The sequence below is a fragment of the Xylocopa sonorina genome, chromosome 14, assembly GCF_050948175.1.
Source record: "Xylocopa sonorina isolate GNS202 chromosome 14, iyXylSono1_principal, whole genome shotgun sequence".
Classification (NCBI taxonomy): Eukaryota; Metazoa; Arthropoda; class Insecta; order Hymenoptera; family Apidae; genus Xylocopa; species Xylocopa sonorina.
In genome coordinates, this window is record NC_135206.1 from 3,950,235 (window position 1) to 3,972,740 (window position 22,506).

General features: G+C 38.7%; 5 protein-coding genes across 6 annotated transcripts in view; 2 read left to right on the forward strand and 3 right to left on the reverse strand.

Moving 5' to 3' along the window:
- Window positions 1-10,654, reverse strand: part of Dally (division abnormally delayed protein) — a 72,372-nt gene extending 61,718 nt beyond the window's left edge. The window contains exons 1-2 of the mRNA XM_076906735.1: window positions 10,355-10,654; window positions 6,993-7,133 (exon numbers count right to left, since the gene is read on the reverse strand). Coding sequence (XP_076762850.1) covers window positions 6,993-7,133; window positions 10,355-10,586 — 373 coding nt within the window. The 5' untranslated portion in view covers window positions 10,587-10,654. The remainder of the gene's footprint in view (window positions 1-6,992; window positions 7,134-10,354) is intronic.
- A 927-nt stretch (window positions 10,655-11,581) lies between these two features.
- On the reverse strand, window positions 11,582-14,675 carry Mcm7 (minichromosome maintenance 7). The gene is made up of 10 exons (XM_076906759.1): window positions 14,508-14,675; window positions 14,207-14,415; window positions 13,970-14,133; window positions 13,706-13,886; window positions 13,512-13,649; window positions 13,271-13,456; window positions 12,971-13,184; window positions 12,414-12,891; window positions 12,199-12,350; window positions 11,582-12,111 (listed from the first exon to the last, which is right to left on the reverse strand). The coding sequence occupies exons 1-10, from the start codon at window positions 14,545-14,547 to the stop codon at window positions 11,696-11,698; spliced, it is 2,178 nt and encodes a 725-aa protein (XP_076762874.1). The 5' UTR covers window positions 14,548-14,675; the 3' UTR covers window positions 11,582-11,695.
- A 422-nt stretch (window positions 14,676-15,097) lies between these two features.
- On the forward strand, window positions 15,098-16,625 carry Bys (Bystin). The gene is made up of 3 exons (XM_076906741.1): window positions 15,098-15,260; window positions 15,327-16,258; window positions 16,349-16,625. The coding sequence occupies exons 1-3, from the start codon at window positions 15,117-15,119 to the stop codon at window positions 16,575-16,577; spliced, it is 1,305 nt and encodes a 434-aa protein (XP_076762856.1). The 5' UTR covers window positions 15,098-15,116; the 3' UTR covers window positions 16,578-16,625.
- A 391-nt stretch (window positions 16,626-17,016) lies between these two features.
- Window positions 17,017-18,819, reverse strand: LOC143430443 (ribonuclease H2 subunit B). The gene is made up of 5 exons (XM_076906745.1): window positions 18,397-18,819; window positions 17,952-18,190; window positions 17,583-17,868; window positions 17,295-17,515; window positions 17,017-17,220 (listed from the first exon to the last, which is right to left on the reverse strand). Exons 1-5 carry the CDS (start codon window positions 18,482-18,484, stop codon window positions 17,128-17,130), a joined length of 927 nt encoding a protein of 308 aa, XP_076762860.1. The 5' UTR covers window positions 18,485-18,819; the 3' UTR covers window positions 17,017-17,127.
- Window positions 18,820-19,425: 606 nt separating this feature from the next.
- Window positions 19,426-21,641, forward strand: LOC143430474 (annexin B9). Of its 2 annotated transcripts, none has more exons than XM_076906782.1 (7): window positions 19,426-19,592; window positions 19,733-19,787; window positions 20,023-20,404; window positions 20,479-20,631; window positions 20,707-20,880; window positions 20,962-21,143; window positions 21,213-21,641. In XM_076906782.1, the coding sequence occupies exons 2-7, from the start codon at window positions 19,758-19,760 to the stop codon at window positions 21,264-21,266; spliced, it is 975 nt and encodes a 324-aa protein (XP_076762897.1). In that variant the 5' UTR covers window positions 19,426-19,592; window positions 19,733-19,757; the 3' UTR covers window positions 21,267-21,641. The 2 variants fall into 2 exon arrangements, with proteins under 2 accessions (XP_076762897.1, XP_076762898.1); XM_076906783.1 differs by having other exon boundaries at window positions 19,736-19,787.
- The last annotated feature ends 865 nt before the right edge of the window (window positions 21,642-22,506 follow it).

Consider the following 22,506-nt stretch of genomic DNA (forward strand, 5'->3'; position numbering starts at 1 on the left):
TCGAATTATACGTATGCAGTGATGCGCATTGAATCTCTGTATTTACGTTCGATACAAGCTTGATATTTTTATCTCTGACTTTTTGTATACGAGAAAACGGTTGATAAATATTGCGCGCATTAAAGTAAGAACAAACAACGATGAATGCCAGAAGCAGCATTTAACGTATGCATACGGGCGCTTGAAAAACTTGAAGGAAGTTTTAGAAATTAGCAATAAAATACATTCGCGAAGAAAAATTGAACAATTGCGCTTCCTTGTCACGCGTCGAAATGGAAATCTTTGCTTGCATCACTCTGTGATTTACATAACAGTATGGCTGATGAAATGATTCATATCCGACTCAATTTGGGTAATATACATTACAGCAAGTATTCGACACCTAATTGCAATTCTGCACATTTGGTTCTACGATAATAAATGGTTCCATCTCTCGAATACTTCCGCAGCAACAACAACCAGTTGCGACAGAGTGAAATATGTTTCGAGAACTTACCACTCTGTACTTTTTCGTATCCCAGCAGTTTGTTTTCGCCGTAAAATATTTTCTGTCGCCTGCATATACAATTCATAGAAAGTTCCGAAGGTCGAAAGTCTATATTATATGAGGAAGTAACTTTCTGATAGTAAATTTTCTGTCGGTCGCAGAAGACATTTATGTTTGGTCGATGGTGGCTCGAACGAAAAATACGGTGTATAGAAACTCCACAAATATCTATAAACATGTTTTTAAGGTATTCAGTATATCTTCTATGCGACCAACAAAGCGTGGGCAAATTCCTCTTTCCAATGTGGGTGAAAAGTTCCGCACGCGATAAAGCTTCCAACGAAATTTCACCCCTTCGAAGCGTGCTCTCCCCTATTATTACCCCTTTCGATACTATAAATCGTCCCCAATATTCCATATCACTCAAAGAACGATCAGTGGTAGCTGTGCGACGTCTCTCACGCCCATCGAGACGACGAGGACGCGGAGGAAGGAAAGAAAATGAGAGCAAGTGCTTGGAAAAGCGCAGGACACGAGTTCAAGATTCCCTAGACGAGAGGCTCGCTCGTGTAGGCGGTTCGTTCCGGATTCCTCGACCACCACCTTCGAGCGTTGTTTCGTCGTTCGCCTCCACCTTCCATTTTCTCGTTTCACCGCGCAGAAGGTGCGTGCCTTTGTAAGGCCGTCATCGTGCCGGTCGTGGAACGTCTTGAGGGTGGACGACTGCATCGAGACTCCTCGACTTTTCAGACTGCGTGCATCGTTGGTACGCGTCGCGACCACTGATTTCTCGTACCCTTTTGCGCTTCCTATATACCGCCTACGTAGTCGTACTTGCTTGCTTTTTTAATGAAAGATAGCACCTCGAATTGACGGATCGATTATCTCGATAGATCGGATCGGGTCGTCCAAGAAATCCACGGTTCGTGACGGTATCTCGGCAAATGTGATACCCCAACCGTGCAATTTGTGTACCGTGAAAGTTTAGCAAGGATACGGAATTGGAGAGGCAAATTCCAGGCGGATATAAAATGGAGTAAAATGTAGAGCTCAAAGAGCTGAAAGCGTCGTAAAATAAGTAACAACTCTGTAGGGAAATCTCGGATACTTTGGCATATGAAAGACGTTTACAACTGTGCATAAACAACGACGGATCGAATAAGGACACGAAATTGCAGGTAAAAATTGAGTAAACGTGCGACCAAGCTTTACTTGCACCAGCAGCACGCATACCCTGCATCATGGAGATACTAAAGCGTCCACTGTATATATTTCTTGTGCGATTAATAATTAAAATGCTGTAAAATTTTAATTACGCTCCCTTTTAAGCACGTTAAAGTGAAACAACGAAGAACGTACGTGTTAATTTACAAGATTCGTTATCATACCCTGAATAGCAAGAGTCGAGCAGTGGAGAACGTTTCCCTCGAGTTGCTGAACAACTCAATTTGTGTTTGCATTAAATTACGAGCGTTCTTGCAAGCTTCGTCATATTTGAAAATACGCCAAAAGGCGGTGGAGAACTCTGAACCAAGTCGTTAATTGAATTGTTTAGACGTTCCGTTCGAAGATGAAGCGAGCTTGTAGCGATAAATTGCTGAAGATGGAAAATGTTACAATTGTAACATTTTGAAAGTTTATCTGTTTTCCAACAATCTGAAAATAGGTGATTTTTCATAACAAATTCCTCTCTCGAGACGAACATCAGCCATACATTTTCTAACAACACATACTAAATACTTGTCCCTGCTATTACAATGGTATATTCGAGCACGTAATAGGAAAAGACACGAGTTTTCTCTCTTATCTTGTGTATACTTCATTTAATTTCGTGCTCAGTCTCAGAAAGGTATGTGCATTAAGATCAGATTACACATAATTTAAATTGTAAGCCACGCCTTCACCCAATTTGTCTTTCTCCATCGTCTCTAAAGAACACAGTCGCCCCGTCGCTATTATGTTGTTAGATTAATCATCCACCGTGTATCTTGCAACTACAAAATCGTTACGCAACGGTCAACTGGTAATATCTGATGTAAAAGTTGCGTACACGAACGTAACTCTCCGATCATTACAGCTTTCCTTCCTCTGAACACCTTGTTTGTCATTACCATTGTAATACGGAAACTGCGATACCGAAAATCGCCGTCAAGTTAACGCGACATGTTAATTATATCGTCAGAGCTATAGGAAAGTTTTCGAGTTGAAAAGGTCACTGTTTTTGTTAGAATTTTAATCTGGCTGAATTAAATCCGACGAGTTCCAGCTACACCATGTTTTTCCGCTGGCGACTGTACGTAATAAACTTTGATACAGCTCTTGATGGGTCTGTAAAACGCGCATCCGTGCTCCGCCCAGTTTCGCTAATGTAAATTCGCCTCTACGAGAATGATATCGTACAAATACGTGATAAGCTCGGTCTTCAAGGAAGGGATATTTGCTCGACCTTTGTGTACAGTCTGAAATTCTTTTTATATCACGTCTCCCCGACACTTTACGGCCGGCACACACACTGAAGATACACGTATCACGGACCAATTACTCGGTTCCGGTGTTTATAATTAGTTTTCTTACGTTTCAGGCCGCTTAATTGGTCTAAATTCAGCCCGTCGATTATCCATGAATCGCGATTAATGATCCGTCGTAATATCTCAAAATTTAATTGCAATTTACATTTTTCGTATATCTTCTCCTCTTGGAAGGAAGTCCAATAATTAGCGAGATTAATTGGCCTCAGCGAAAATGAATTTACTTTTGGCCTACCTCTGAATATAAATTCGACGACTCTTCCGTTCCTTCTTTGCACGAACAAAACTAACTCCTTCCTCGCGAGTCCACTCTGCTAATTAAAAAATATCCGCGTAATTGCCACTTAATTATTTTCCGATTGTACCGACTGCCTCGTCAGCGTTAATGTTACTATCAATTCGCCACGGGCTGCCGCGCGGCTCGGAATCTAATTGAAAATTCATGGATACACTCGGAACGACTTTTGGCCCGACTCTTTCCGAAGCATTAGCGGTAACACGGTTACCGCGAACAAAGTTTACGACATCCCTTTAACAAAAGGCACTGCGCGAACATTCGAATTGGACAGGAGTCGAAACGGAGCGAAGTCTGAAACCGGGTCCCTGGTGTTCGGTTAATTCAATAACACCTATATATACGAAGGCATCAGCGATGCGTCTCGTTTTGCAACGGAGGAACAGGGGAGAGCCCAGAGGGCGAAGCAACCTTCCACGCGATAATTACTACCAGCACGTTTCGTGGTCGAATGGGCTGGTCAGTCTCGAATTCGTGGCCCGGAGGAGGTTTCGTGCAAGCTGCACTTTCCACGCGGTGGAAAAGAGACGGGGATGGTGAGAGCTGCTCGAACACCGTTAGAAGTTGCGATACACGCACAGGCCTTATACGGACGCGAGAAAGCGAGCCGAGGTTCTCACTGCCTCCTTCCCCGGCCTCTTCTCGCCAAAGTCGTTAACCCTTCTGATCCGGACCGTGGAACCTGGTCCTGGACATCAAACAGGACCAGATATGCCATGCTGCGGCTCCGAACTGGTGTACGAGCAGCTCTCTGGACCGGACCAGGTGCAATCGACAGGTCGCCGCCGTTGCGACCGCAGGATACGCTCATTTATCGATCGTCGTGGGATCAGAAAAGGAGCGAGGCGGTGGGAAAAATTGTCACCAAGATCGCTGTCGATCTTGCGGCACAGCCTGCCCAATTTTGGAGATCTTTTCACGCGTTCACGATCGAGTTCTTCTTCTTCTTGCACGGAAAGGAGTTCTAAAAATTGTGCGACCTGTGATTCTTTTCAAGGCAGAGATCGAATGGTATTTTTTAGAGCAGAGAAATGGAAGCCACCATTGTCCAATCCTCTTAAGTTCGCTCGTAATAGAAGGATTAAAGAACAATAAAGAAATCTCAAGTCAAATAGACTAAATAGATCGGGTTTGCTGCACAAAGCTTTTCTATTCTTACGTTGGAACGTCAAAAGAGAGAACCTGCAGAAGAACTTCGCCAGGATTAGAAACCGACTATTTTCAACTTGTTTCTGTCCCTCTTGTCCTTTTTTTAGATCTCGTCCTCTATTATCGTTACTTCCTAGGTCTTCCGCGGACGTTTCGCTTCGTCGAGATGACGAGCCGAAATCCATTTCAGTGGCGCGTACAGCCACGTTACTTTTCATAAACTAATACGCGGGGAATTTAAAGGCAGAACGCGTAACATGGAAACACTCGTATGAAAAGTTCCGAGGGCACTGTTCAGTATTCAAAACGCGATCAGGGTTTCTTATTTTTCTCGCGGAAATTCTCAGCTCCACCCGACGCTGCCATCGAATCGAACAACTTCTTTCGATAGAGGCTAGCCAAGTTTCAAGTTCACCGTTCCGTGCATTTCTTATTCCAACGATATCGCGTAGTTTTAGCATTGCCATTTCCCCGTCCCGACTCGCGAATTTAAATTTACCTCGGCCACGCGTTCACGGATACCGTTCTCTGAAATTCAAACGGGGGACCCGCGCCGTTTCTCTGTCGTATCGTGAAATGAATCGAACGGCGGCGGAAAAATGACGAGGCGAGAGGATCGAGGGGGACCGACCGACTGCAGGGGAAGGGAATGAATCGGAAGGGCGAAAAACGCGAAAAGAAAGAAAGGGGGAAAGTAAAAACTTTGAAAGCTGCAACGCGAGCCGAACGTGTCTGGAAAGAAGAGAAAATGGACGAGGAGAAACTGGAGAGCCCCGGGGCAGAAAGAAAAACAGGAAGAAAAGAGCGGAAAAACCACCGCGAACGCCACGGCCGCCGGCGCTACGTCTGCTCGAGTGTTGCTATCGAGAGCTCGATTCGTATTTAGCCGCGTTCATTCGTTTCCCGCCAAGACTCTCCAAAGCCTTTGCGGATTCTGATTTTACGGAAATCTCGCCGGCGATACAGCCCTGATACGCGTACTTCAATAAATTAGAAGCCAGCCGAGGGAAAAGAAACGCTCGAGCTTCTTGGAGGCTCTTCAAGGCCCATCTCATCGGTTTCTTGTTATTTCAAATAATATGGATTATGCGCAGAACGCGGATGTTTATGCGAAAGCGTATTTTTGTAGAAAACGCAGGAAGCAGTAATAGGATCTGCACGGGGAAATCCCTGATCAAAAAGCTCTCTATTCGGTGTTTTGCACATTTTGCAAAATACGTGTACGCGTTTTGGCACGTATCGCGCACATTGTGCGCATGTTTCGCGGATATTCGTACAACTGTCCATCTCGTTCGGGAAAATCGGACCATATAAAACAATTGACAAACAAGGAAAAGCGCATCGCGCCACGGAAAATCTCCACGGTTCAATTATATCAATGGTATTACGCAGTTTGCGTCATATAAATTCGACATTGTCCCTTCTCTTTTATCCATATTGTTGGCAGCTTTTAAATCCGTTTCAATAAAAATTAGAACAAACGAAAAAACCTGCGTTTAATTTTATTTTTTAAAAATGGAAAGCTAACGCCCACGCAAGGGGATGCAGGTATAAAAATTCAGATTTACGAAAGACACGTGGAATTAAATATAGTCCGACGTTTGCCTAGTCATATTTTTGATAACGTTCACGGAAAATCGCAAAATTTGTTAGCGATATCCACGTGCCAAGATATCTTGCGCATTGCATCTATATCGTGACTTGTTATATCTGCGCAAACATTTGCAATCTAATTACGCGCAATGGGATACCATTTAAAATTCCATGGCACGAAGCTATAATTCACGGGTACGCGGTTGGAATACTTTCAAAATCTATAGCTCGACAATTACGATACTTATCGAAAGACTCGAGATGGAAAACAAGAGGAAGCAGCAGAGAAAGATGGAGGGATCGAGCGATAAAGAGAGCGTATGTGAAAATGGATAGAGAACGTCCGCACGTTCCAGTTGGCACGTAAAAATAGTAACCTCGGTTTGGTTTTGCCAATTTAAGAAACTGTTTCGCTCAATCCCATTTCTGGAGCTCTCGTCGAGGCTACAAAACGCCCTATTCGTACGATCGTCTATCGTTACCGTGCTCCTTCCCTGGTTTCCACCCAGTCGGCTTGGTTATAGCAGTCTGTTGACTGCTGTGACTGATATATTTTACCGTCCGAGGAATCTTCTCGTTATGTTACTGCAGAAGGAAATATTGCGTCGCTAAAAACAATTATGGTCTGAATACAACTCCGAATAAACGAGCCAGATTCCAGGAATGAAAAATACTTCAAATAAAGTAATTTCTACGTTATGATTCAACGATCAACGATCCAATTTGTCGTTATGCAAAATATAGAAAACAGGAAACTTCTCTGTATAATTTCTGCTATACTTGTTTGTTCCCTCTGATACCTTTTATCTTTAGCAATATATTACTTCGTCGACATCGTTACTTATCGCGTAACATTTTGCAGAAGAATCTTCTGGTTTTCTATCTGCTTGTTAGGAAGTTTTAGTCGTTCAACTTATGCGTTGAAATGTGTTGGACTTACCCCTTAATGCCACCGCCGTTGTTGCTAGAAGACCCTGCAAACTTCTGCTGTGATGATGGATCAAGCTATGAAAATCTGCCCTGGCTTGGTGTCTTAACTGCTCCTCGGTGTCTCGATCGCAGCACATGCCATTGCAAGTTGCTGAAATAAAGTTCGCGTTATTAATTTCACCCCAAGTCCACGGACACTTGGTTAAAATAGATAGGAAAGTCAAGTTCGCGCAGGTTAGTTTTTCAGGCCACCATTCCATCCCATTATATTCCACTTTCTTCCCTCTTTTCCCACAACCTGAGTGGATGCGCTGGACACAATCGAATGACCTGCACAGTCATGCCTGCACAAGTAGAACTGACTTGCAAACTGGTCGTACAAAGGACGATTGAACGTTTAGACCAGCTTGCAGGGGTCTATAAATTACGTCGTTTATTCGTAGACACGGTCAAATCCGCGCAGGTAGAACTGTGCAGGTGATTCGATATTTAGGCCCACCTGCACGAATCGAAAACTATGCAATTTTCTGATACACGCGCAGAGTTCTGTCTACGCAGACAGTGTCTACAGGAACCGACTGTTTTACAGGAAACACTAGTGCGCGCAAATGCTTTTTATAGCCGTCGTAAAGCCTAGAATTATCCAAGGACTTTTACCAGAACCGTAAAAAGAAACCATAAAATTATCCGTCTCCGGAGTACCACGGCGGCCTAACGAATGACACTTCATCCGGGCAAATAAAATAGGTAACGCTGTTTTCGAGGGGCACGTAGCCCCAGTCGTTCAACGGTGAAACGTTAATCGATCGGGGAACGGTGAAAAACGATTTCAATAATCGTTCGACGGTTCTTTCCACAGGGCAATTTACCGTGACACGAAAACGGTGCAACCGGGACCGTCTTGCGCCCTCGTTTCACCCCATGCAATTACAGGGCGCGACGATGATTGCTCGATAAAATACGATAGACCAGCATCTATGTCGCAAAGGTCATGAACGGACAAATAGAACGAGAGATCCTGGCACTCGTTTCAATAGCTACTTTTCGCCTTACTCTACTTTTCGTCCACCGCTCTTCAAATCGTAAAGCAACGCGTGTACACACCTATGGTTGAAACGTTCGCAAGCATGAGTACCAGACGCTTCTCTCAATTTAATTTCATTTAGTATCACTTAAACTGTCCCGGTGCAACAACCGCCAAAATAACAGAAGGCAAGCGAGCACACTGTCCTCGAAATGAAAAGACCCAATTGCGAGCTCCAGAAGTTTCGCGCAGTAACACGACCGAGGTGGAAATCGTCAGGGTGAGACCGCTTCAACCCTGGTGGACGCGTCCGAACAATACGAGGCGGTCGATGAATCATGAAAAATCGCGGTGGAAAACAGGAGAGGAATTTTTTTTTTCTTTCTTGGTACCTGGCCATTCTCTGTGGCGCTACCCAGATCGGTCAAGGTATTCCTAGTGGCGAATACAAAAGGGTCGAAGAGAGGCGAGGAAGAAAAAGAAGGAAGGACATTGGGACGGTGTCTCCCGTGACAGGAAACTTTACGATTCCACGCCGGTTTTATGGAACGTTCCATCCAGGTGTCCGAGAGAAAACGAAGACGTTGAAATTCCTCGAGTAAACGACGAAAACCGGTGTTTGCCTGACCAAAAATAATTCGATTTCAGAAAAACAACTCAAACTAGGAATAAATTATTTTCCAACGATTATATCGCATCCACTGCAATTAAACAGAGGTTTCAATACTTTTTCAAGGGAGAGTTAACGATGTTAACCGCCGAAAAGAGCGACGAAGTGATTCTGTAAGCGATTTATCGGTTTAAATTGAGAACATTAGCCTCATGCCACTCGAATCGGCCGTTCCGCGCGCGTATACAATTATCTCTCTCTCTCTCTCTCTCTGCTGTCTCTCTCTATTTTCTCCGGTAGGTGTGATGTACGGCACTTGACGCAGGGAAGTGCATAAAACCGGAAGCTACATCAGCGACCCTTCGGCCTCGATTCGACGAGTGGTTACAGTTGTGTAAAGTGGGTTAGAATACGATAGTCCAGGGAGAGCCATTCGTTCATTCAACCCTCCCGCGACCAGCGTAACATATAGGAAATCGGCACGCGATACCTTCCGCGGTTAATATCGTTCGTAACTTTGCGAACCAATCGGTGATCTAGCAGTAAACGCTTCACAAACCGAATGGTCCCTGCTAACGCTACCAATTAACGATCCACTTCCGGCCAGCTCAAGATTATTCCACAGAACCTGGGATGAATAAACGAGATCCTTAACCACCTCACCGCATACTGCGGTATCGGTTTCGTTTACATACGACTGTGGACCTCGCATCGATTATGACTGGAGATCGCCAATAGTTAACTAGATTTTCGAAGCTGTAGCGTGTAATTAACGTGCAACGTGGTCCCATCCATACATCTTCGCGACATTCGAGCTAGTTCTAAGCTAAGTTCCGAACTGGTTCAAACTTATTATCTTTCTGTGGTTTTTTACTACCGCATTATAATCTGATTCGAAGCTTCTTACATTTATTCCATCCTTCCTCCGCCTCATTGATAATTTCATCGTCGATTACTCCGTTTAATGTATCATTTTCACGTTGTGCTTTTATCTAACTTTTATCAGGATGTTTACAAGCTTATGTATTATGCAGACAGCGAAACTATCGTTTAAAAGATCTCAGGATAATCGTGTTCCCCCGTATACTTTAAGATTACGTTCGCAGTAGGTGTTGGTTATCAAATGATCGCTCTGCTCATCTACAATCTCCTAAATCATGATTTTTCAGCGGATATTTACTTCTTTCTTCTCTAACACTCTTATCTGCTGATGTAAGCGTACGCATTAGTTTTTTCTTCCCTTACTTTTCATGAACCATTTGATGTCCACATTAACCCTATCTATGATGTAAGATTTATCGTTCACACGACAATTGAAACGGGTTTTTACAAGAAGTACTCAAGTGTTATTTGATGTAATAACATTAAGTGTCGTTTAATGGAACGACTCTGAAGGACTACTAAATAAAACTTCGTAATTAGAGTCAAGCAGCTATAATCAAGACTTCCAGCTCATTTCCTCCAACGAATTGTAAAAACACCGCCAATTACGAGTTTCGCGCGTTTGCAAAATTTTTAGATAATAATCAAATCAGCCTGACCTCACGGACGCGATACGATTGGTCAATTTAAAACGATAGCCATCTGTACAATGCGACGCCATTCGATTCGATTCATCTCGCTAAGATTATGGCGCGACGAAATAATCAAATATGTTATTACGCGCAATTCAACCAATATGAATTATCAGGAAGGCAACAGAAAGTTGTCCGTATAATCGAACAACAATATCACTTACTTTTAGCAACATCCTCCGCTGTACTTGATTTCGTAATCGCGATCGTGATGTTCTTGCTCTCGAAGAAGTGCTTGACGCGATCACAATCGGCGGGCTGAAGGTCAGTCTCGTTTTTTGGATGTTCGGCGGAACGCGGTGACCGCGACGAGACGAGATCGGTGGAAACGCATAATAATATCACGATCGACACAGGTGCCAGAATAGCACGTCGATGCCTCTGGATTATTTTCATTTTGGCAAAATGGCCAATCGGCAGGACGAACCGATAACAAGTAGCAAAAAGCGAGAGAAAAAGAAACCGTGGGGTAAGTTCCGAAAATCGTGCTCAAGACCGTGATAGGGAGACAGAGAGAGTGTGTGTGAGAGAAAGAGAAAGAGAGAGAGAGAGTGAGAGAAGAGAGAGGCAAAGGGAGAGAGAAAGAAACAGAGCACGAGCAACGAGACAATTCAATTCCTTCTCCTCCTTCGTCGTAGATTATTCGGCACGATCGTTCGAAGAGTCATCAACCACGGTACGAGACGACGCGGGTTCCCCTCTGTTCCTCTTCGTTCTTCGAATCGGCCGCGCTGTCAAACGGCACGGCAACGACCACGGGTGTTACTGTGAGATCTCGAGGAGCACGAGACGTGCATTTGGTGCGATCGCGATGGACGGAGAGACGGGACGACGACGGCTATAATAATCACGACATGCACTGTCGAAACCGCGCAACACCGTGTTACGACGGGCACACATGCACACGCGATCACTTCGAATACACCACAATAATAAGCACACACATGCACGCACGTTTAACCGCACGCAAGCATGCATGCATGCACCACACGACACACGCTCCACGAGTAGCTCGATGCAACTGAAGTGCCGAGAGCGGCGCGGCGTATTCGACCGACGACCGAATACTCCGTGTCCCCTCCCGCCATACTTTCAATCCGTCCTGAATTCCCTTCGTTCTCCTACGTACTCTTACTTATCAACACGATCCGACGCTTCTGACGCCTTCAAGAAACGTTACGTGCCGCCACTGACCGTTCTCTTCTTTCCTATATTCATTTTAATTATTCATTAAAATAGGATACACAATAACATTACTGACAAACGCACGGTCAGTCGTAGCAGCTTACGCGTACTCTTTTTTTATAATCATTCAATTTAGAAGGTACATGTAAATTTCTGCAACTGACCGTATATTGTAAGTAATACAACATTTAAAAAGTTTTATAAGATATAAAGTTTATTTATGGAGCATCGAGTAAAAATATAGATCAAAATACTTTTTTAATTATTTTAGTATAAAAAGCAACATACGTCGCGCGTCGAATTTACACGGAATTAAATACTTAAAGGAACGTAATTCTTGTTCGTGTTTGATTCACCTGCCATACGTTCAATGCCTCGTATTCCTCGATACAATCATTAATTTCATTGGGCTTAAATCCTTTGGCAGTACACCGTTCCAATATATCTGAGACTTTCACCGTTTTCTTCTCGCCCGCTACTTCTCTGATAACACGGAAAATTCTACCGATCGGGTTTTGATTAAAGTTACCCGATGTTAGCTCAGAAAAGTTAATAGAATGCTTAGACATCTCGATTAATCTGTTCGCTTCAATGACATCCGCTTTTTCGACGATTTCTGATAATCTCAAACGTGCGAGTGCAGTCGATAAACGTAATAACGCTAGTAAATTACGCGCGGACGTAAAAGTCTTGTCGTGACTATTACGCGCCATTCGTCTCATTTCTACATAGGAGTCTAAAAATAATCAATTTTGTACACCATATAGTATACAACAGATTAAAAAAAAAAACCTCAACATTTGATATTTAATAATACTCTTACCAACTATATAATCAGTCAAATCTTCTGGAATAACAGGCTGCTTTGTTTTACAAATCATAATATATTTCCTAATTAAGTGCATATCCAATGCTTGACTCTTAGTAGGTGGTTGTATACAATGTTGATGAACGTAGGTAATATGTTGAGCCATCCTGAAAAAGTACAATGATAGAATTATAGTACGGAAATGTAAGCGCATATCCGTAGATACTAACTTTAAGTCATTATTACGATCTGCTCGATCTTGAATTAGCCACAGTAAATCAAATCGGGATAATAAAGCAGCGGGCAATTGAATATTTTGTTCTATCGACCTCTTTGGATTATATCTGCCATAAGCAGGATTTGCCGCGGCTAATATCGAAACTCTTGCGTTCAAGCGAGTTGTAATTCCTGCTTTGGCAATTGATATGGTTTGTTGCTCCATTACTTCGTGAATAGCAGTTCGATCCGCGTCTGCCATCTTATCAAATTCATCGATGCAACAAACGCCTTGGTCAGCTAATACCAAAGCTCCGCCTTCGAGCATCATTTGGCCAGTTAAAGGATCTTTCATAACCGAAGCAGTTAAACCTACTGCAGATGATCCTCTACCAGTCGTGTATTGAGATCTAGGAGCCAATCTCGTTATAAATGAAAGTAACTGAGACTTGGCAACACCCGGATCACCCATTAAACAAATATTAATGTTACCTACGAATAACACACAGTGAAGTGAAAAAGATAAAGAATAACATAAATATGACGTTAATAAATGTGTAAAAAATTAAACCTCTAATTTTAATATCATCTCTGTGTTTGTCTGTACCACCAACTAATAACAATAATAATGCCTTTTTTACATCCTCTAGCCCGTAAATTTCTGGCGCTATTGAATGAGCTAATTTGTCATAAAAATCGTTCTCAGTTAACAAACTCATTTCTGCCTCTGTTAAATCCGTATAGTTCTCATCGGTAGTTTGTGAATTACTAAGGCAAACGATCCTCTAAATCGTAGAAAATATATTACATTTAAACAAGTAAAATTAAATGAATCATTATAAAAGAATTATGACAATATACAATTCCATACATGTGCATCTAAATATGTTTCGTTTAGAAGTGCTGCACCCACGCGAGCAGTAAAACCGGATTTTATAATAGGTAGAAAAATACCCGTGATTAGTACATGATCTCCAGGTAAACATTTTCTTGTAGTTTCACCTCTGCAATATACTGTCAGTGTTCTTGGGATGTGACCTACAGGAACTTGGTCGCTCTAAAATAATTATAAAAGTTACTAATAAATATTAACTGTAGTTCCAAAAACCTACATGTTCTTGTATCTTCAACTCTTGGAATTTCACAAACTTCGAACCCCTTGTTTGCATTTCTAACACACCACCAGATTTATTTAAGCGACAATCTTCACTAGGACATGTTCGTAAAGGCATATATTTGAGTGAATGGACCTAAAAATGTTTGTATTACTAAATCTTGCGATGTAAAAATATCATTGATTCCTTACTGGTTGAAATGTTTCTGCACCGCATTGATCACACGTATACGTAGCAACAACAAGTAGTGGCATCACATCGCTACATCGAGATACTATACCCCTCACTGTAACCAATTTTCCTATTTTACTAGCTTTTATATCTCTCACCGAGTATTCTTTAGCTGTATCAAAATTTTTGAAATATACTTCACTGTAAAATACATAAGTATTCATTAGTATTTCATAAATATGTACATGTATACAAAAATAGCAATTTCAATTAAAGTAACTGACAAGCGTCTCATTAATTCTGGAGCATATTTATTTCTTGGATCACGCTGCTCTCCCAGATGCCTATTACGACTCTCCATCAGTAATCTATGTTCAATGTACACATCCAAAGCATCTTTTGATGGTACATGCCTTTCTTTAAAGTCAGGCAACATCTCTTGAATAAGCTGTGTAAGTGTAAGTGTACAACATACAAACATTTGTATATACATTACACGCACATTATGAATACAAACTTACATCTAAAAGTAAATTGACATATCTTCTGCTGTTCTCTGCAACAGACGCTGCTAATTCATCGTCGAACTCGTGTAAATCATCTAATTCTATAGTTAAATCCACCTGTTCACGGTGAGCAATATCAGTGAGCTGTTTTCGGTATTTAAACGTTTTTTCGCCTGTTGTATCATTTACTATTACAAACTCCGTCAAAAAGGTTTTAAATTGTTCTAAAATGGTATGATAACAATTTAGAAATACATCAAATATTTAATTTAAATTGTTGTGGTTAGACAATACCAATTACAGTATAAATACCGACCTCTCACTTTCGCATAATCCTCTACAACCTTTGATGGCATATTTCTAGATTTATTTTTACAATTACAGATTCCAAAATTTACTTTATACTCTTGTTATTCGCTTAAATAGTTCAATTTCTGGCAAAACTGTGGTGGACTTAGAAAAACATATACTTCTCAAGGTTCTTCCCGCCTAAACCAACCGGATGTGTGTACCATACTCTTCACTGTTGTAACTAAACGGTTGTTCTAATAAATAAAAATAAAAACTTGTGTTATTTACAGACATAATTAATCTATAAATATAATCAATACATTTAAGAATACATAGGAATAAAAACTCACGCAAATAAATCAAATTAAACTACAGCTAAACGCAATATTAATTATCTTGTTCCCCGCAGATGCCATCTATGCGGAGAGTGCGGAACAATCTACAGGATAATTAAAAATTTATTTATTAAATGATTAAATTTCTACAACGTTCAATTGTTTTAAAGTTTATATAAATGCAGCTATGCGATTGTATTGTTAAAATATCGAGTTAGAAATAATTTCATTGAATCGTTTGAGTTAAAAGTTAGATTTACATATCACATGGTTCTTTCATAACACAATAAAATAACAATATGGGAAAAGCGAAAAAGATAAAGGTTTCTAAAGGTGAATCGAAGCAACCTAAAGTGGGTCTAGCGGATCAAATAGAAAGGGAAAAAACCGTAAAATCAAAAAACAGGCACAAAATCAGATTTCGTAGAGATGAGGATGATAAGGTTAGTCTATTTATACTTACAGTATTTAAGTTTATAAATAATTGGTCTTCAATTTAAACTGTGCAGTTTGTGGACCCTTCCCTCACGAAACGAATTCTATCTCAAGCGAGACAACAACAATTGGAAATTGAGGAGGAAAGCGGAATTGAGCATACATCAGATTCCACAAAAAAGCCGCTGGTATCACTCAATAGCAATGCTGATATTAGCGACTCAGAAAGTCTCTCTAGCGAAGATGAAACTAATGTTTCACAATATTATGAGAACATTGAAATAAACGAAGAAGATGAACGCGCTATACAAATGTTCATGTCCAAAGATCCTGCCCCTGTTAAAACATTAGCTGATATAATATTGGAAAAGTTAACAGAGAAGAAAACAGAAATTGAAACTCAATTTTCAGATGCAGGCTCTGTTCAAATGCAAGACTTGGATCCAAGAGTTAAAGCAATGTACGAAGGTGTCAGAGATGTATTAACAAAATATCGCAGTGGAAAATTACCCAAAGCATTCAAGATTGTTCCTAGTTTAAGAAATTGGGAACAAATATTGTACATTACCGATCCACCAAAATGGTCGGCTGCAGCAATGTATCAAGCTACTAGAATATTTGCCTCTAATCTTAAAGAAAAAATGGCACAAAGATTTTACAACTTGGTATTGCTACCTCGAATTAGAGATGACTTAGTTGAATACAAAAGATTGAATTTTCATTTATACCAAGCATTACGGAAAGCATTATTTAAACCTGCTGGATTCATGAAAGGAGTGTTGCTTCCACTTTTAGAATCTGGAACATGCACATTAAGAGAAGCTGTTATTATCGGATCTGTAATTGCAAAAAATTCAATACCAATTTTACATTCTTCTGCTGCAATATTAAAAATTGCAGAAATGGATTATACCGGGGCTAATAGTATTTTTCTTAGAATATTTTTTGACAAAAAATATGCACTACCATACAGAGTTATAGATGCTGTAGTATTTCATTTCCTTAGGTAAAAATTCAATTTCAGTTTCAGTTACATTGTGTGTACATTGTAATTTCCCAGTAGCAATCGAGTTACAATTATAATATTTATTTTTAGATTCGAAAAAGATCCTCGAGAGCTACCCGTTTTATGGCATCAGGCATTATTAACTTTTGTACAACGTTATAAAGGTGATATTAGTTCGGAACAGAAAGAGGCTCTGTTAAAATTATTGAAAAAACAATCGCATCACGCAATTACACCCGAAATACGGAGAGAACTACAACATGCGAAATGCAGAGATCTAGAAATCACGGAACCTAAACCAGAGCCGATGGTTTATTAAATGACCATATCTTAAGTAATTTGTTAACTTAAACTTATGTAGGTAAAAATTAATACTGAATATATAAATGCATATATAATTCATTATTATCACATTTTGAATAAAAAGAGAAAAATTTGTTACACTAGTAACTGTTTAAAAACATTTATACAATCTACTGAATTTTTTATCTTTTTATTAAAAAGTACTGATCGATTACAATTATGTTAAGAGTAAAAATATGCCAAATAAATACAAATGCTTTCAAATGTTGAAATACTTAACTATACATATATGGATGTACAAAATATATACAAAAATATTGACGACTTTTAAATGCTAAAAACAGATGTTATTTTTGTGGTTGTACTAGTAGATTCATTTTTGGGATAGCAATGTAGAAATATTTAATAGTACAAAAATTATAAGTACTTCAAATAAACGTTTCGCGTGCCATTCGCACAGTTTTTATCTATTTTGTTTAACAGTGCTAAAAGTCGAATGTATATGTATTGCAATATTTGAAATTTCAAAGTTTATATGTACCTTAAATTATTTAATTATTTAAGATTTATTTTTTTTTGAAGAAGCTAGTAATATTTTTGGATCCAGTTGCTGCTTTTTGTCTGGCTAATTCCTTCTTACCAATAGCAGTTTTTTGAGGCTATATAATCGAAGAACATTGTAAAAACATATGCTTTAAGAATGTATTCGAATACATAGAAATGAAATTATTACCTTCTCTAATTTGGTTGAGTCTGTTGTTTTTGGTTTTAATACTGTTTCATTTTCAGTCGTATCTTTCTTAGATCTCTTTTCATCGGTCGAGTCTTTAGGACTACTTAATTTGCGTTTTTTATGTTCCATTTCATCTGATAAATTTAAATGCTGTGCTAACTTTTTTGATAAATCTTCCGCAAGATACTCTGATACAATACCATGCGCATATTTTAAATATTCTAAACAAACAAGAAATTGTTTAAACGCTTGTAAAAGGAATTGTACAAAGTTCAATTCATTTCTTACCAATTTCTGAAGCGCTTTCAAGCTTACTACTTTTAACGTAAGTAGCACTAATAGCACCCTGTGATACATGAATACCCTTCTGTTTTAATACTTCAACTACTCTTTCTACTTTCTTACGTAACCAGAGCAATGTTTTCTCCTCGTTAAATTTATAAGCATGCAGCGATTCATCCCCTTTACGATCGGCAACTAATGCCAGTTTTAAATTCTGACACTGCATAAGACGAGACGTTTCTGGAAAATCTTCATCCCAAAGACATTGTTCTAATGGCTGTGCATGTTGCGACTACAAGTGTAATATTTGACCTTTTGTTTACTGGTATTTAATATTATTAAATTGTAACTGTATCAATCTACACGTAGGATTACCTTTCTTAAGTAAGGTAATACTAAAAATATCGGATCGAAAGGAGTGGATAAGTGTAGTTTCCCATCGGATTTGACATTATCATCTATGAACCATGACCTTTTGTTTTCGTCGAATGTTAAAACTTCTTGTACTGTCAAATTACCCGGACTAAATACAAACATTGCAGGCTGATTCGAGGCTGGATGCCTTAACTTAATAACATCAGGTACACCACCATCTGTATCATCTAAGCTATCACCTAAAACACACACGCACACACAAAGAATATATTGATCTATTTTATGGCTACACTTTTTCGAGTATACAATATAATCGAGTTAGTAATAATAAAGAAGAGAAAATATTCGATGCCACAAAGGAAATTTCACGCAGGTATCTATAATTATTATAATAAATGTAAAGCATGGTCATTTATTAAGTGACAGACAACCTTTATTTACCCACCTTTCATTAGAAAAACCCATGTGTTTGTGCCTGGATGTGAATTAGTTGTTTTGACACATTTTTTTGGTGATGCTTTGGTACGCGGCATATTTACCCGCGTTTTACACAAATCGATATTACGTTAGGTTATTTATTCCTTTCACACAATTTTCCCTCGTGTATTAATACATATACATACACAAATTTAGCGATCAGCCATTTTTCGTAGAACAACCGAATCTTAATGCCTTATTATTTGACGGTCGGCGTGTACTGTACTGCGTATCGCTTCTGATAAATAAACAAGTTAAACGCGACATGCCGCCGATGTTATAGGAAACAACATTTGAAATCTCGATGCGTAGTCGAACATCAGTGAATGGTCGATGATCGGAGGATCAGCAGAGAAGAGGCGTTACCGCGCTAACGAGCCATCTTTTAAAAAAGAAAGATGTATTAAAATCGTACTCTAGTGTGAAGGGTTTAAACTATTTTCACAGATATCTTTTCACAGTATATCTTCACAGTATATCTTAATTCGTACGAAACTTTATATATAAAACGTTACCCATTCTCTTTAGGTTTATCAAAAGAAACCATCTGCATCTCTGACTTTAATGCATTTTAACTTAACTGTATAATTAAAGGTAAATTGTTACCAAAGAATATTTTTTTTATACTCATATACTATCTTATATATCTGGATATACAACAATTTTTATGTTATCCTTATATTTACAGCTCGACTTTAGGTATATATTTAAATATAATTGTTTTTGTTGCATCTCCATGTTCGAGTAAAGAAAATGTAGGAAATAAGTCTGTAATTTTGAAGTACGTTCTTTAAGTACGTATTAAAGCAGATATTCCAGTATATTAATAAACGTACGAGACAATGTACAGAGTATATTAACAGACATTCCGCGAATCCTAAATTTGTTTGGATGAGTAAGTACAATAGAAGCAAGTATATAGACCTTTGGCACTTATATCTCTCGATGTTGTCATTCGAAGCATTGCGGCCTTTTTTTTTTTCTTACTCATTACTCATTCTCTTGGTAGTGTAAGCACCTTGAAAGAACCACGGATGACGTGATGCGAAAGTGGGTGTGCCCAATGTTCCGACCATTGGTTAATCGTCTATCAAACGGAGAGGCTCCCTGCGGTTTTGCTTTCTGAAAATTCTTATCAGTCGAATTCTTTACCACCTATTAATTGTAAGTACATTTTATTCCACGTAGACAGTGTCGAGTAAACGTAAAATACAATATTACGAATTATACGACGGTATATAATGCACTGAAATAATACTTCGTCTCTCGTCATTGATTAAACAATTATCTTTACTTTTTCGAAGGAGGCCGTTCTTTACGCAGACCAAAATGTCACAACAACAATATTACCCGTTTAAAGTAAGTATGTTCTAATTATTGAGGAATTGAATTATTCATCAGATTGATCTATTTTTGGCGTGGGTATTGATTAGCTGTATTTTTAACGTCGCTTTGCTCGAACGGAGCAATCGGCGTATTGAGTCGATAAATTGTAATATATATATATATTATTATAGAAACAAGCAAAGCACAGAAAATATTAATTTACATAAAAAAAAAACAATTTTATTTAACGTTCGATTTTATATTACAGTGCACTCCTACAGTATACCCTGCAGATCCGTTTGATGCAAATGCAGATGCTGCACTGCTGCGTAAAGCGATGAAAGGTTTCGGTACTGATGAGAAAACTATCATCGATGTACTTACACGAAGGGGAATTGTTCAACGACTAGAAATCGCAGAGGCCTATAAAACTTTGTACGGAAAAGATTTGATCAACGAATTGAAAAGTGAATTAACAGGGAAATTGGAAGACGTTATAATTGCTCTTATGACACCATTGCCGCATTATTATGCTAAAGAATTGCACGATGCTGTCAGTGGGTTAGGAACAGACGAAGAAGCGATCGTAGAAATTTTATGCACTCTAAGCAATTATGGAATACGAACCATTGCGGCATTCTATGAAAACTGTAAGCTCTGCAATTAATATATTTTCATTGTTTAAATTTCTGTAATTCATTTTGTTTACGTATTATTGTAACAGTATATGGTAAAAGTCTTGAAAGTGATTTGAAGGGTGACACTTCTGGACATTTCAAGAGATTGCTAGTTTCCCTTGTCCAAGCAAACAGAGATGAGAACCAAGGAATAGATCAAGCTCAAGCTCTAGCAGATGCTCAAGTACTTTACGAAGCTGGTACGAATATTAATAAATTATTAAATTAATAAATTATTATTTGGTAATTATCGTACGATAACATGATTTCTATAGGTGAGAAGCAGTGGGGCACAGATGAATCACAGTTTAATGCTATATTAGTAACCCGTAGTTACCATCAATTAAGACAGACTTTTATTGAATACGAAAAGATATCTGGACACGATATCGAAGTTGCTATTAAAAAAGAGTTCTCTGGAAGCATTGAGAAAGGTCTGCTTGGAATAGGTCAGTACCTTCTGTTTAAAAATCAAGTAGTAATCTAATCTTATATGTATTAATATAAATTTTTCGAATTTTATGTAACAGTGAAATGTGTGAAATCAAAAGTTGGTTTCTTTGCTGAAAGATTGTACGCCAGCATGCATGGTATCGGTACAAAAGATCGAACATTGATCCGCATTATCGTCTCTCGTAGTGAAATTGATTTAGGTGATATTAAAAAGGCTTTCGAAGAACGATATGGAAAATCATTGGAAAGTTGGATTGCTGTACGTATTCGTGTAATGTTTGTTCAACATTTTATAATTAAATCACTCTGATGTGCTGTTTTATTTTAGGGTGATACGTCTGGAGATTACAAGAAAGCATTACTCTCGCTTGTTTCGACTTAATCAAAGTTAAATGGTTCCACCAAGATTTATAAGTGTTAAACGTTACTAGCACAAATGAGTGACAAATTTATATTTAATATTACGGGGAAACACATTTGCTTAAAATGCTTCTGCCAGTTCTATCAATTAATTATATATACAATCATGCATTTTATTACATTTTTTAAATAATTGTAGAATCTCAAAATCTCAGCAGTGCTGTAATATGCTTTCTACGACGAATTGAAATTTATTTTTTGTGAAATGTTTAATCACATCCTAATGTTATACACTATTTTTTATTAAAAATATTTATGCGTATTTTATAATCGAAATCTTATATTTATACAAATTGTTGTGAATTATATACAAATACAATTATCTTATAAAACGTTATCTCGTTATGTTGTTTTATCCAATGGTATCAATGGGTGGTTCCATAGTGCATGGAACTTTCTATGAAAAGTGATTAAATGAGTCATAAATGACGTCAGCATTTAACATTAGAGACATCATTACTTAGGCTTTTTTAATAAATGTAGATAATACCAACGTTTTAAATTCCCGCGTGTCTAACACCTGTGGCGCCATCTCCGTGGAAAGTGCTCAAACTGGTCGCTCAGCGTTACCGACCGCGATGGTAACTCGCAGCGCCACTGGCGCCATCTCTGTGAGAAACGCTGAAACTACTCGACAGTTTAGTTCCACCGTTCCTCGCAGAGATGGCGCCACTGGCGCTAAAAGCGCGTAAAAATTAAAAATTTTATTAAAGCCCTATAAATGAATTATATTATTAAATAACGAGAAATATGGGTTCTATCGTGCACCTAATGCTATAGAATACCTTAATTAACAACAATTAATTAATATATATCAATTAAAAAGCTACTATTACTGCAGGAATGATAAACATATCTAAACACTTATTAGACACGAAAATTCTTGTTATAATACGAATTCTGTTAATCCTGATGCTTTAATTAAGTATATGGAAGCTCCCTCCATTAATTAACGCGAGAAATTTAATTATAAACATTGTCTGTCAAAGGAAAAATAAATAATACAAGGATACTGCAAACTATCCTATTTAATTCAATAGAGATTGAATAAAATGCATTTCCTATTAATTAATTAATGCAATCTAATTGATTTAGCATGTTAAACATCCCCTCTATCCTGTTTTTTAATAATATAATTAATTTAATTGATTTCAATCATCTTTTAATTTTTGCGCCCAAACGGTGCCGGTGGCGCCATCTCT

What these genes read in the sequence shown, in the direction of transcription:
- Mcm7 (XM_076906759.1), bottom strand. Translation starts at nt 14,547, where the DNA reads ATGCCATCAAAGGTTGTAGAGGATTATGCGAAAGTGAGAG. An exon ending in ATGTCAATTTACTTTTAGAT is followed by an intron (nt 14,134 to 14,206) that starts GTAAGTTTGTAT and finishes ACACTTACACAG; the next exon opens with CTTATTCAAGAGATGTTGCC. An exon ending in AGATGATATTAAAATTAGAG is followed by an intron (nt 12,892 to 12,970) that starts GTTTAATTTTTT and finishes TGTTATTCGTAG; the next exon opens with GTAACATTAATATTTGTTTA.
- Bys (XM_076906741.1), top strand. Translation starts at nt 15,117, where the DNA reads ATGGGAAAAGCGAAAAAGATAAAGGTTTCTAAAGGTGAATCGAAGCAA. An exon ending in GTAGAGATGAGGATGATAAG is followed by an intron (nt 15,261 to 15,326) that starts GTTAGTCTATTT and finishes TAAACTGTGCAG; the next exon opens with TTTGTGGACCCTTCCCTCAC. An exon ending in GTAGTATTTCATTTCCTTAG is followed by an intron (nt 16,259 to 16,348) that starts GTAAAAATTCAA and finishes ATTTATTTTTAG; the next exon opens with ATTCGAAAAAGATCCTCGAG.
- LOC143430443 (XM_076906745.1), bottom strand. Translation starts at nt 18,484, where the DNA reads ATGCCGCGTACCAAAGCATCACCAAAAAAATGTGTCAAAACAACTAAT. An exon ending in TATTACCTTACTTAAGAAAG is followed by an intron (nt 17,869 to 17,951) that starts GTAATCCTACGT and finishes TTACACTTGTAG; the next exon opens with TCGCAACATGCACAGCCATT. An exon ending in TGAAAGCGCTTCAGAAATTG is followed by an intron (nt 17,516 to 17,582) that starts GTAAGAAATGAA and finishes TTGTTTGTTTAG; the next exon opens with AATATTTAAAATATGCGCAT.
- LOC143430474 (XM_076906782.1), top strand. Translation starts at nt 19,758, where the DNA reads ATGTCACAACAACAATATTACCCGTTTAAA. An exon ending in AACAATATTACCCGTTTAAA is followed by an intron (nt 19,788 to 20,022) that starts GTAAGTATGTTC and finishes TTTATATTACAG; the next exon opens with TGCACTCCTACAGTATACCC. An exon ending in CATTGGAAAGTTGGATTGCT is followed by an intron (nt 21,144 to 21,212) that starts GTACGTATTCGT and finishes GTTTTATTTTAG; the next exon opens with GGTGATACGTCTGGAGATTA.